The following is a 13,348-nucleotide window of genomic DNA, read 5'->3' on the forward strand; positions in this document are numbered from 1 at the left end:
ATTCACCGTTTTAGCCTACGTAAATATTTACGTAGGCTAAAACGACGAATCAAAAGGGGACGCAAATAGTGCCTGCTACGCTATTGCGTTCCCCTTTATTTTCGGCGTCATAGTCTACGTAAATATTTATGTAGATTAAGACAGTAAAAAGAAGGAACGCAAATGGCGGCAGCCGTAGCCGCCGCCATTTGCGTATGCGGTTTTTTTTTTAAACCCACCCAACCATGATAGGCTACGTAAAGATTTACGTAGCCTATCATGTCTTTTTTTTCTTTTTTTTTAAACCTAGCCATGATAGGCTACGTAAATCTTTACGTAGCCTATCACGTCTTTTTTTTTTTTACACACAAGCCTGGAAATGGTGGTGGCAGCAGCCGGTCAGAAGACCGGCCACCTCTGCTGCTGCCGCTGCTGCCCGGAAGATCTGCCCCAGGTGAGTCTCATCCCGGGAGGGATCCGCGGGGGGGGGGGGGATGGCGGGGGGGGTGGTACGCCGTTCCGCCATGGAGTTCGGGGGGCCGAATGCACTGGCATTCGGCCTCACCGAGATCCGTGGCGGAATTCTCTGACATCCCTAGTCATGCCCCATAAATTTAATTGTGAGATTGATTAGTGGCTGGTTGTTTTGGATGTTTGTTTTATGATGGAGTTTTAGTGTTAGCTCCTTTGAGCATAAATAATAGAAAATCAGCACCCATCCATCCATCTATCATCTTCTGCTTATGACTATGGATTCTGCTTAGGGTCATGGCTACAGGAATGTTATGATGAGCTCTTGCACGTCAAAATGTAACACTACACTGATCGTGATTCAGCCAGTGATGAAACTCACCATGTTACCTTGGCCAGTCAGTATCTCTAATCTTAACCTACCTCACAGGGCTGTTGAGGGAAAACCAGGTATCTCGCCCTGAGCTTCATGTATGAAGTGTGGGATATAAATGCAACAAACAACCACACAACAGAGACTTATTGGAAGAAGCCAAGCCTAGAACAGTAAAACTTTTAGAGATAAAACAACAAAAAGTCCTGTGGGATCTTAAAGATTAACAAATTTATTATAACATAAGCTTTTTCTGGACTATAATCAACTTCATCAGATGCATGAACTGTTATCCTGTGTTACAAGTATACACACACATTTTCCTTTAGGCTTACAGGACATAAATGTAATAAATACATTAAAATAATAAATACATAAGTATTTATTAGTAATAAAAATGTATTAATAATTTAATAAATTATTATTTATGATATGAATTATTGGATTATCATGGAAACCTGTGACCCTTGTAACAAATTGGGCCTTCAATGTTATTTTTTTATCTGCATGTTTAAAGAGTGCTATCACAAAAGGAAGTATCAATTTTATAAATCAGAAAATCTTATTTACTTCTCATAAAGCTTGCCTCTCAATCCTAAACATGCTAATCAAGTAGGACTTATTTGCTGTGTGTTAGTCTCAGAATCTCTTTGTAAGATAAAGGCTCAACACCTGTAAAGTAAAATCAAAACTGCTGAGATGCCCTCTGAACACGTATAGAATGCCTTTAGAAGGCCATTTCATACAAAATTCTTAATGGAAAACAGCAGATTGGAGTGAAACCCACACATTGTCCCATGTGATCATTACACATGAGATATATGTGTGTTTGGCTGCATGTACATGTCCTGGGAAACTGGAGCCAATTGCTTTCCACCATACATATGCCAAAGGAAAACGCCTACTGGTAGGTTATTCATCATTTCTTATATGCAAGTGCTTTCCTTTCCATGTGAGAAAATTATAATGTGTGCAGGAGCGGGGCTTAAGCAACAAGAACTGAGCATATATGAGGAAAGCTTTGGGCTGATTGACACAGCACGGCTGGCTGGGGAATCTTGGGAGTTGTAGCACTTTTTCCTGTCTAAACATGCATAGGATTGCACCCTTAATGACTGTAACATCGTGATGACTTGTACATGGCTCATCACAGAGAGAGATTTCATAGAACCTGAAACTTAGTGCTTTTCATGGAAATAAGTTAACTCAGTTAAATGCAAGTCCTTGAAGGTCCTTCCTCATAACATAGTTTATTAAAGGTGTGGGTGGGGGAATTTATGCCTGCTGGCCCCACCCCTAGCCTCTGTGTGTTCAGCTAAAGGTCTAATGGTGCCATTCTTCTTACGAGTTCCCTGGACCGCAAGGAAGTCAAATCAGCCAATCCTAAAGGAAATCAACCCTGAGTGCTCATTGGAAGGACAGATACTGAAGCTGAAGCTCAAATATTTTGGCCACCTAATGAGAAGAGAAAACTGACCCTGATGCTGGGAAAGATTGAAGGCAAAAGGAGAAGGGGGCGGCAGAGGATGAGGTGGCTAGATAGCATCACCACCGATGCAATGAATATGAACTTGAGCATGCTCTGGGAGAGAGTGGAGGACAGGAAGGCCTGGCGTGCTATGGTCCACGGGGTCATGAAGAGTCGGACACAACTGAACGACTGAACGACAACAGCGGAAGTCAGGAGTTGAGGGTGCCTTCTCTCTTCCCCTTTCTCCTATCTTGCCCCCAAACTCTGGAACGTGGTTCCTCAAGAACTACAGCTGGCCCCCACTTCCTTGGCTTTTAGCAAGGGTGTGAAGACACATCTTTTCAATTTAGCCTTTTACAATGTGTAGTTTTAAAGTTTTAACTGTTTTTAATGTTCATGCTTTAAAAAATGTTTTAAGGTTTGTTGTTTTAAATGGTTGCACACTGCCTTGACACCTTTTTCAGCAGACAAGGTGGTATATAATATTAATAATAAATAATCAAACAATTCCCTTCCCCATGCATTTCTTTTTAAATATTTCTAGGACACCTTTTAGGGCAAAGCCCCTCACAAAGTGGCGTACGCGGAAAGAACAAAACATAACTCCTTCAATAAAAGGCATTTGCGAGAGACAGTGTAGTGCAGCAGTTAGCGTGTTGGACTGGGAGTCAGGAGATCCGGGTCCTAATCCCCACTGGACCGTGACGCTCACTGGGTGACTTTGGGCGGGTCACCCAGTCTAGACTCAAGTGGACAGTAGCCCTGCGTATGTGTGTATTTGCCCGTTGCACGGCCTCGAGCGCAGCACAGGGGTACTTTTTACCGCCTTCTAGGGCAGCCTTCCCCAAGCTGGTGCTCTCCAGGTGTGTTGGACTACAACGCCCAGAACCTCCCAAGCCATTCGGGGGACACTGGGAGTCGTAGTCCAACGCTTGGCGAGCACCAGCTTGGGGAAGGCTGCCCCAGGGGCCTGGCGCGTGAGGAGAGAGCGCGCGAGCGAGCGAGCGCGCGGCTGCGCTTGAAGGCAGCCGGCACAACAGCGGAGCGCGCGGGTGGGCGCAGGCGCTCTGGCTTCCTCTCTGCTTCCTCTGTGCCTGTGCCGGGCGGGGGCAGGAGGGGATCTGCACGCGCAGCCTCTCCGGCTGCCTCCCCGTCCGCGGCTGCTCTGCTTCGCAGTGTGCGCGAGGGGCAGAGCAGGAGAGTCGCTGCGGCAGGAGGAAGGCAGGCAGGCAAGCCAGGCGGGGGAGCGAGCGGAGAGTACAACCCAGCCCGGCTTGCGGAGCCTCGCGCTGCTTCAGAGTTCTGGGCTCCTTGCAAAAACGGGCGCTTTCCCGGTGCCGGGCTGGAGGGCGCGCATGGAGCCTTGGAAGCAATGCGCCCACTGGCTCATCCAGTGCCGGGTGCTGCCGGTCAACCACCGGGTGACCTGGGACACGGCGCAGGTGTTCGACCTGGCCCAGACCCTCCGCGATGGAGTCCTGCTTTGCCAGCTGCTCAACAACCTGCGCCCGCACGCCATCAATCTCAAGGAGATCAACCTGAGACCTCAGATGTCCCAGGTAAAGTGAGGCGGACGGGCTTGCGGGCGCCTCTTCCTTCCGGGTCTCTGCGTGTGTTACTGTGCCTCAAGCCCCTCTCGTCACCTCCACTTCCCGATCCCACGTTATTAATCGCCCGGTTAATGTCTTTGTTCCAATGCAGGGGGCCTCCAACGGGTCACTTGTTTGTATTTTGCTTTCAATTTGTTACCCAGCCAGCCCTCATCAGGGGATGTTTGAAATTGGCAAGAGAGTTTCAAGATGCGCTTTGGGGGCTACAGAGATGTAAACGAGGAGATGATCTGCCAGAATTCTTTCGGGGATGGGTCGGTGGGTAGAATAAAGAAACAAAGGTAGAGATCCCTATGGAGCTCCAGGAAGCTGGAAGCTCTTTTGGAAACAAGAACATCAGTTCTAGATCCATGATCGGGAGGAGGAAAAATAAAGGAGGCACCTTTTGATTACAGTCGTTTTATTTCTTGCCTACCCCTGGCCTGTGATTGAATGCTTGCTTCACCCTGGCCAGTGTATTTCTTTTTCCATATTGGTACTTTTTATGTGAGCTTGCTGGGGGATGGGGCGAACGCATACAGAGCTGTATCAACATACTTATATTCCATATGTTTTTTTTAATATTTCTTTGCAAACAAAAGTACGCTGTTTCTCTTTAACCTTGTTTCCCTATTTCTGCCTTTATTCACTTGGGTCAGCAGTTTTTTTTTTTTTTTAAAGAAACAAAACAAAAGAGGAACTGTGTCATATAAAATGAGGCATCTAGGAAGTTCACTGCTTCCATTACTGTTATCTGTAATTACAATAGACAGGGGAAATGATAAAAAGACAGCCCCAAAGCAAAAAAGCTGCTACTGCCCTCTGAAGGTTTCATGAGAGGGTTTAAGCATTTATTCACTTGCCTCTTGATATAATGCATACAGGGAGACTTGGGACAATGCCAGAACTGTGTTTGTGAGGAATCTGGCCTCCAGAGGTGACTGACAGCAAGAAAGCTAAGGGGAAACCAGTGTTGTAATTCAGAGTTGTGCTCTGGCAACTTGAATCAGGGTAGGCACGGCTGGGCACCTGCTGAGGGCCCACACTCCACCAGGGGCCTGCTGGCAAGAGTCCCTGGGTGTTGTTCCTCCTCTTTACCGTTGCAATCTGCTTGTTTGTCTGCCTCTCACTCTGGCCCTGGCAATGGTGGTTCTGAGAGAAGGAGGAGCAGTGGATACCCCACTGCCTACTTGCTCTCTGCCTGTCAAGCAACCAAGTGGTAGCAATGATAAGAAAGAGGATGAGGAGCAATAGCAGTGGGTGATAATAAGAGTGAGATGGTAGGCTCACTGAGGGAGGGGGCCCATTCAGGCGCCAAAAACCTGGAGCTGCCACAGCCTTGAGTGGTGTATTATTTTGGGGCTTGCAGATGGGATATGCTGTTTTGGTGAAGGTGGTTGGGAATTTTTTGGCCTATAAGGAGTAATGGGCACCGTTCAAAGTGGCCACGCTTCAGTCCCATTCATTTCAAAGTGAGTGTTAAATGTAGGCTTAAAATTGCTTCAGTTTGGATGCATTGTGTGTTCTCTGATATCTAAAGAAAAAGAAGTGACCCTCTTACTTTTCTGAGTGAAATTTCCTATGTTTGGACAGTTTAGTTGCCTTTATGCTGGATTTTAAAAATGAATAAAATTCCAGGTGAGATGTAGAGCCAGTGTGGTGTAGTGGTGAGAGTGTCAGACTGGGACTTGGGAGATCTGGGTTTTAGTCCCACTCAGCCATGAAGATCACTGGGTGACTTTGGGCCAGTCACTGACTCTCAGCCTAACCTACTTCACAGGGTTGTTGTGAGATTAAAATAGAACCAGTGGGACAAGTTAGCCACATGACTGTTGTTGTTGTTGTTCAGTCGTGAAGTCATGTCCGACTCTTCGTGACCCCATGGACCATAGCACGCCAGGCCTTCCTGTCCTCCGCTCTCTCCCAGCGTGTGCTCAAGTTCATATTGATTGCATCTGTGATGCTATCTAGCCATCTCATCCTCTGCCGTCCCCTTCTCCTTTTGCCTTCAATCTTTCCCAGCATCAGGGTCTTTTCCAGTGAGTTTTCTCTTCGCATTAGGTGGCCAAAATATTTGAGCTTCAGCTTCAGTATCTGTCCTTCCAATGAGCACTCAGGGTTGATTTCCTTTAGGATTGACTGATTTGACCTCCTTGCAGTCCAGGGGATTCGTAAGAGACTTCTCCAGCACCACAGTTCAAAGGCATCAATTCTTCGGCGCTCAGCCTTTCTCAGTCCAGCTCTCACAGCCATACGTTACTACTGGGAAAACCATAGCTTTGATTATACGGACCTTTGTCAGCAAGGTGATGTCTCTGCTTCTTACTATGCTGTCTAGGTTTGCCATAGCTTTCCTCCCAAGGAGCAAGCGTCTTTTAATTTCATGGCTACTGTCAGCGTCTGCAGTGATCTTGGAGCCCAAGAAAATAAAATCTGTTACTGCTTCCATTTTTTCCCCTTCTATATGCCAGGAAATGGTGGGGCCAGATGCCATGATTTTAGTTTTTTTAATGTTGAGTTTCAAACCAGCTTTTGCACTCTCCTCTTTCACCCTCAACAAGAGGCTCTTTAGATCCTCTTCACTTTCTGCCATTAGGGTGGTATCGTCTGCATATCGGAGGTTGTTGATAATTCTCCCGGCAATCTTAATTCCGACCTGTGATTCATCCAACCCGGCGTTTCTCATAATGTACTCTGCATATAAGTTAAATAAGCAGGGCGACAATATGCAGCCTTGTCGTACTCCTTTCTAGGGATGTGCGAAAGTCACTTACCTTTTCGCGGATTCTGTTCATGGTGGGGGGGGGGAGGCGTTCTGTCCCTCCCCCCGGAATCCTCAACGGGGGGGGGAGGTGTTCCGGTCCTCCCCCCCGGAATCCTCGACAGCCGGCTGTGCTCTGCGGCAGGTCTGCAGAGCAGCCAGCCAGGACCAAGCCAGGGCCGTCTGCAGTCGGATTTCCGGCCGCGGAGGGCTCTGGGTAAAAAACAAACAAAAAACTGCCTACGCAAATGGCGGCGGCTACAGCCGCCGCCATTTGCATTCCTTATTTTTTGCCATCTTAGTCTACGTCAATATTTACGTAGACTAAGACGAAGAAAAGAAAGGGGAATGCAAATAGCGTACTGGGCGCTATTTGCATTCCCCTTTCTTGTCTTCGTGTTAGTCTGCATAAATATTTACATAGACTAAGTCGGAGAAAAATAAGGAACGCAAATGGCGGCGGCTGTAGCCGCCGCCATTTGCGTACACATTTTTTTTTAAACCAGCTGTTATAGGCTACGTAAGTCTTTACGTAGCCTTTCACTGATGTAAAAAAAAAGATGAGACTGCAAATGGCGGCGGCGGCAGCCGGTCGGAAGACTAGCTGCCGCTGGAGCCGCCGCCATCCGGAACATCCGCCCCAGGTAAGTCTCGTCCCGGGGGCGATCCACGGGGGGTGGGGTGGGGGGTGGCAGGCCATTCTGCCATGGATTTCAGGGGGCCGAATGCACTGGCATTCGGCCTCACCGAGATCCGTGGCGGAATTCTCTGACATCCCTACTCCTTTCCCAATTTTGAACCAGTTGGTTGTTCCATGTCTGGTTCTTACTGTTGCTTCTTGACCCTCATACAGGTTTCTCGGGAGACAGGTAAGGTGGTCTGGTGCTCCCATCTCTTTAAGAATTTGCCACAGTTTGTCGTGATCCACACAACCAAAGGCTTTGATGCAGAAATAGACATTTTTCTGGAATTCTCTTGCTTTCTCCGTGATCCAGCGAATGTTGGCGATTTGATCTCTAGTTCCTCTGCCTCTTCGAAACCCAGCTTGTACTTCCGGTAGTTCCCGGTTCACATACTGCTGAAGCCTAGCTTGTAGGATTTTGAGCATCACCTTGCTGGCATGTGAAATGAGCGCAATTGTACGGTAGTTTGAACACTCTTTGGCATTGCCCTTCTTTGGAATTGGAATGTAAACTGACCTTTTCCAGTCTTGTGGCCACTGTTGAGCGTTCCAAATTTGTTGGCATATTGAGTGCAGCACTTTAACAGCAACATCTTTTAGGATTTTAAATAGCTCAGCTGGAATACCGTCATCTCCGCTAGCTTTGTTCTTAGTAATGCTTCCTAAGGCCCACTTGACTTCACTCTCGAGGATGTCCAGCTCAAGTTCAGTGACTGCACTATCATGGCTATCAGGGACATTCAGATCTTTCCTGTATAGTTCTTCTGTGTATTCTTTCCACCTCTTCTTAATCTCATCTGCTTCTGTTAGGTCCCTGCCTTCTTTGTCCTTTATCATGCCGTCTTTGCACAAAACGTTCCCTTGAGATCTCCGATTTTCTTGAAGAGATCTCTAGTCTTTCCCATTCTATTCTTTTCCTCGATTTCTTTGCATTGTTCATTTAAGAAGGCCTTCTTGTCTCTCCTTGCTATTCTCTGGAACTCTGCATTCAGTTGGATATATCTTCCCCTTTCTCCCTTGCTTTTCGCTTCCCTTCTTTCCTCAGCTACTTGTAAAGCCTCATCAGACAGCCACTTGGCTTTCTTGCATTTCTTTTTCTTTGGGATGGATTGAGTTGTTGCCTCCTGAACAATGTTACGGACCTCCATCCATAGTTCCTCAGGCACTCTGTCTATCAGGTCTAATCCCTGAAATCTATTCCTCACCTCCGCTGTATATTCATAAGGGCTATGATTGAGGTCATACCTGGATGGTTTAGTGGTTTTCCCTACGTTCTTCAATTTAAGCCAAAATTTTGCAACAAGCAGCTCATGATCTGAGCCACAGTCAGCTCCAGGTCTTGTTTTTACTGACTGTATAGAGCTTCTCCATCTTTGGCTGCAAAGGACATAATCAATCTGATGTCGATATTGACCATCTGGTGATGTCCATGTGTAGAGTCGCCTCTTGTGCTGTTGGAAAAGAGTGTTTGCTATGATCAGCGTGTTCTCTTGGCAAAACTCTATTAGCCTTTGCCCTGCTTTATTTTGTACACCAAGGCCATGCTTGCCTGTTATCCCGGTGATTTCTTGACTTCCTACTTTGGCATTCCAATCCCCTATGATGAAAAGGACATCTTTTTTTGTGTTAGTTCTAGAAGGTGTTGTAGGTCTTCATAGAACCGATCAACCTCAGCTTCTTCAGCCTCAGTGGTTGGGGCATAGACTTGAGTTACTGTGATGTTGAATGGTTTGCCTTGGATTCGTACTGAGATCATTCTATTGTTTTTGAGATTGTACCCCAGTACTGCTTTTCCCACCCTTTTATTGACTATGAGTGCTACTCCATTTCTTCTAAGGGATTCTTGCCCACAGTAGTAGATATAATGGTCACCTGAATTAAATTCGCCCATGCTTGTCCATTTTAGTTCGCTGATTCCCAAGGTGTCGATGTTCCATCTTGCCATCTCATGTTTGACCACCTCCAGTTTACCTTGATTCATTGATCTTACATTCCAGGTTCCTAAACAATATTGTTCTTTACAGCATCGGATTTTCTTTTCACCACCAGGCACATCCACAGCTGAGTGTCCTTTCAGCTTTGGCCCAGCTGCTTCACTCTTTCTGGCGCTACTTGGAAATACCCTCTGCTCTTCCCCAGTAGTATATTGGACACCTTCTGACCTGAGGGGCTCATCTTCCGGCGTCATCTCTTTTAGCCTTGTGATACGTTCCATGGGGTTTTCTTGGCAAGAATACTGGAGTGGGTTGCCATTTCCTTCTCCAGTGGACCACATTTTGTCAGAACTCTCTGCCATGACCTGTCCGTCTTGGGTGGCCCTGCACGCCATTGCTCATGGCTTCACTGAGTTATGCAAACCCCTTCGCCACAGCAAAGCAGTGATCCATGAAGGGGCTACACGACTACCTTGCCCCATTACTTTAATTTGGATGTGTGGTACAATCCTAAACTTAAAGCCCGCTGATTTCAGTGGGGTTGTGCACCCCTAAGCTAGCTTACTGCCTTCAAGTGCAGTGGAGGATGCTGTGCCATCACTAGTTCTGAACTAACAGTCCCAAACAGGGGTGGGAGGGCCTCTTGTTCTTTGTCGCTATCTCTATGGACATCTCTATGGCATTCTTGGGCCAGACCTGATGGGACTTATTCCCAACTTATTTCCAAGGTTTGCAATCTTATCCCTAAATTTAGCTGGATTGCCACCTTTAACTTTAACCCGTTTTTATTTCCACTGAAGCTAAAGGGACTGAATTGCTTCTATTCTAGTACACCACCTTAATAGAGTTGCAGATCTGGCTCTTTTGTCATTACAGAACTTAAAATCTGTATGCACTTTGTATTGCTCACCTTACATTTATGCACATCTAAGACTGTTTCACCTTCTTGTTTCTAAGTTTCTAGTCTGCAAATTGACAGCACGATTTCAGCCCTACTGAAATTGGCAGCACAAATACATAATATTTATGTAAGGCATTTATCCTTTTATATGGTGCTTTTGAATGCTTTACATGCATCATCTCAGTAATTATTGAAACCATCCTATAAAGTAGGTCAGTCTTATTATCAGCCCCATATTTCTGATGAAAGGCTAAGACTACCTAGTGAGTTTATAACTGAAGTGAGATTTGAACTGAAAACTCTCTGGATCACAGTTCAGTCTCTTATAGTGCAATCCTATACCTAGGGGGGTGGGGGAAGGCATGTATTCGTGCTGCTGAGTAGTGGCCACTGGTCTTAACATGCCTTTTGTCATTTGAATCCCCAAATGCTGATAGTTGTTCTTTGTGACTTGGCCATAGCTGAAAAGAGCCTTCTTCAGTAAGGCCTCCTTCAGTGAAGGAAAATGTGGCTGCCATGTAGGTGATCTGGGCTGCAGTCCTGTCCTGTAGCCAGTTTCCTGGGACTAAGCTTTATTGAACTGAACAGGACTTACTTTTGAGTAGATATGCATAGGATTGCATTGCTAGCCTGTCAGTCTCTCAAGCAAGGGAAGGCACCCTGGTATCCTCCAGATTATTTGGACAATAACCTCCATAAGCCCCAGCCAGCATGGCTAATGGTCATAGGTTATGGATGTTGCAGTCCAAAGTATCTGGAGGGCACCAAATTGCCTGCCCTTGCTCTAGAGACCCAAGCTGGAGTATATGAGGAAGGGCCAATTCAGGTGTAATGTTGTCCATACTTTCTCATGAGCGTTAACGTGGATATTCATACATCTTCATGAGTAGTAGGTGCTACATAAGTGTATTCAGGGTTTGTGTGTACATGTATTCCAAAGCATGATACTTGGTTGATTATTGTAGACCTAAAACGGCTCTTAGGGTTGCTAGCTTCTGACTTGGAGATGATGCCTGTTGCTTTAGCAGCTCCTAGACTCTGAGGTGTTGTGTGTGAATACAAGCTCCACCTAGCTGTGTGCTGTATCAGTCCATTGTCCTGTCCCTTTCACTGCCTCCTATAGTGAACAGGATTTCTGTTCTGCTTCCCAGCAGGCAGGGTGGAAGCTGTACCCCATAATAAAAACATAGGGATGGCCAGAGTGATTTCTTGGAGGTTACCATCCCCAACTGTATTTCTGGGGTACATGTTTTCAGAGATGGTGCCAAAGCCAGCCCTAGGTCAGTAATGCAGTATATGGCACCTAGTTGTCTTTGCCTTAGAGATATGCATTCAAGTGAGGTCCAAAACGCTATAATGTTTAGACAAAAATATTAAAAACAGAAAGGAAAGGAAGCTGTGTTGACAGTAAATATGGGAAAAAAGAAACTTACCTGCAGCCCTGTGGATCAGTAGATATTTCCAGTGTGGTCTTGATGCTACAGAAGTGCATCCTAGGGGAACACCGTGCATGTTGGGTCATCTGGAAACATTAGTGGGTGAAGCTATATCTAAAAAGAAGCCATATCTCAGTAAACTGTGCAATCCTGTGCATGTTTATTTGCAAGTAAGCCCCACTGTGTTTACCCTATACTCACTTACTTGGGAGTAGGTCCCATTGAACTCAACTGGACTTACTGCTGAGTAGACATGTATCGAACTGTGCTATCACTTCAATTTCTGTGTCTAAACAGTGAAAGACCTAAATTCTTTGAAGGCAAAACTTGTCTTTTGTTTGCACTTGCCAAACTTGTGAAACATACTTCAGGAAAGCTCTTATGCATGTAGATTGCATCTTTGGGATTAGTTCCGCATCCCAGTAGGCAATGAGCTTATTCTCTCATACTTAAGATATGTTTGCTAATTGCTGCTATTTTCTCAGGCTCTAATTATGAATTCATTTGCATGTGATTTTTTTTCTGCCACTCTGATCTTTAAACTATTGTATGGTAATACAAGTCCCATTTATTTCATTGGAACTTAATACTAGGCTTAGAATCACAGGTTGGAATTGCTAGGTCTTACTTGCTAATGATTTTTTTAGTCCTGTGCCCAATTATCACTACTCTGTATACATGAGCTGTTTCAGAGAGCCTATTGAAATATTTAAGTGCTGTTATATGCTTGCCTTGGCTTGTGGAAAGGTAGCATTTAAAGATATTGGTTGGATAATGAAATAGAATTGTTTCCACACACTAAGTAATGCTCCAGACTTTTCTTCATCATCTGCTAATTAATACTAGCTGTCTGGGCTAATAAGAAATGATTTTAGCCATCATCAGTAAGAAATGGTAGTAGTTTGGTGCTTAGTTTTTGAAACCAAAGCACACTTCAACATATTTTTGCTAAAAGGCAGTTTTCTTAAAAGAGCTCTAATGATTGTGTGGATTTGTTTTATGATAGATGAACTTTATTTGCATTTCACATTCACACGCTTATCCAATTTTTTGCTGAACGTTGTTGGTATAACAGACTGGCCCGTGACCTTAGGAATTGCCTGATCCTTTGCATGTTTACTCAGAAGTAAGTCCCACTGAGTTTAATATGTCTTATTTGCAAGCAAGTATGCTATACACATTACACTTACCTGGGAGTAAGTCCTGAGTAAATGTGCATAGGATCAAGCTGTTAATGACTGGGTTTAGATGACGCAATAACCCATGATGGGTTAAATTAGCCACCATGGCTTATTTAACCCATTGTTTGTTATTGTGTTGTCTGTTGGGAATTTTTAAAATCCATGATGACTTATTTGGCCAAAATAAGCCACTCTGATAACCCACAGTCTACAGTAAGGGTTATTTAACCCACCATGGGTTATTGCGTCATCTGGAGCTCAGTGTGGCTTACTCCGATCACTGACAGAGTCGCCTGGCAAGAGCAGTCAAAACCACTGTGGCCACTCTGCTCCAGCCTGCAGAGCGCTTTTACCGAGATCTGACAAGCAGCCGAGAGACAATCGCAGCCAAACAAGCACAGCCTTCCCTGATACTGCACTGTAGTTCCAAATGACAGCTTTCCCTGAATACAGTGACAGCCTTATGCTATCGTGCTACCCCACTACAGTGAAGTTACACGATGACAGGCTTCCCTGATCGCTACTTTGAAACTGCGCATCTTGGGATATAGGGGAAAATAAGGGAATAGG

The 13,348-nt window shown here is 45.4% G+C and overlaps 1 protein-coding gene across 3 annotated transcripts in view; it reads left to right on the forward strand.

Moving 5' to 3' along the window:
- Window positions 1-3,381: 3,381 nt before the first annotated feature.
- The window catches only part of VAV3 (vav guanine nucleotide exchange factor 3), a 247,485-nt gene continuing 237,518 nt past the window's right edge, over window positions 3,382-13,348 (forward strand). For all 3 annotated transcript variants that reach the window (XM_084851612.1, XM_084851614.1, XM_084851611.1), the window contains exon 1: window positions 3,382-3,853. In XM_084851612.1, coding sequence (XP_084707738.1) covers window positions 3,650-3,853 — 204 coding nt within the window. In that variant the 5' untranslated portion in view covers window positions 3,382-3,649. The remainder of the gene's footprint in view (window positions 3,854-13,348) is intronic.

The sequence above is a fragment of the Heloderma suspectum genome, chromosome 4 (genome assembly GCF_057233095.1).
Source record: "Heloderma suspectum isolate Gila_16-S chromosome 4, 16-S_ref, whole genome shotgun sequence".
In the NCBI taxonomy this organism is placed as follows: domain Eukaryota; kingdom Metazoa; phylum Chordata; class Lepidosauria; order Squamata; family Helodermatidae; genus Heloderma; species Heloderma suspectum.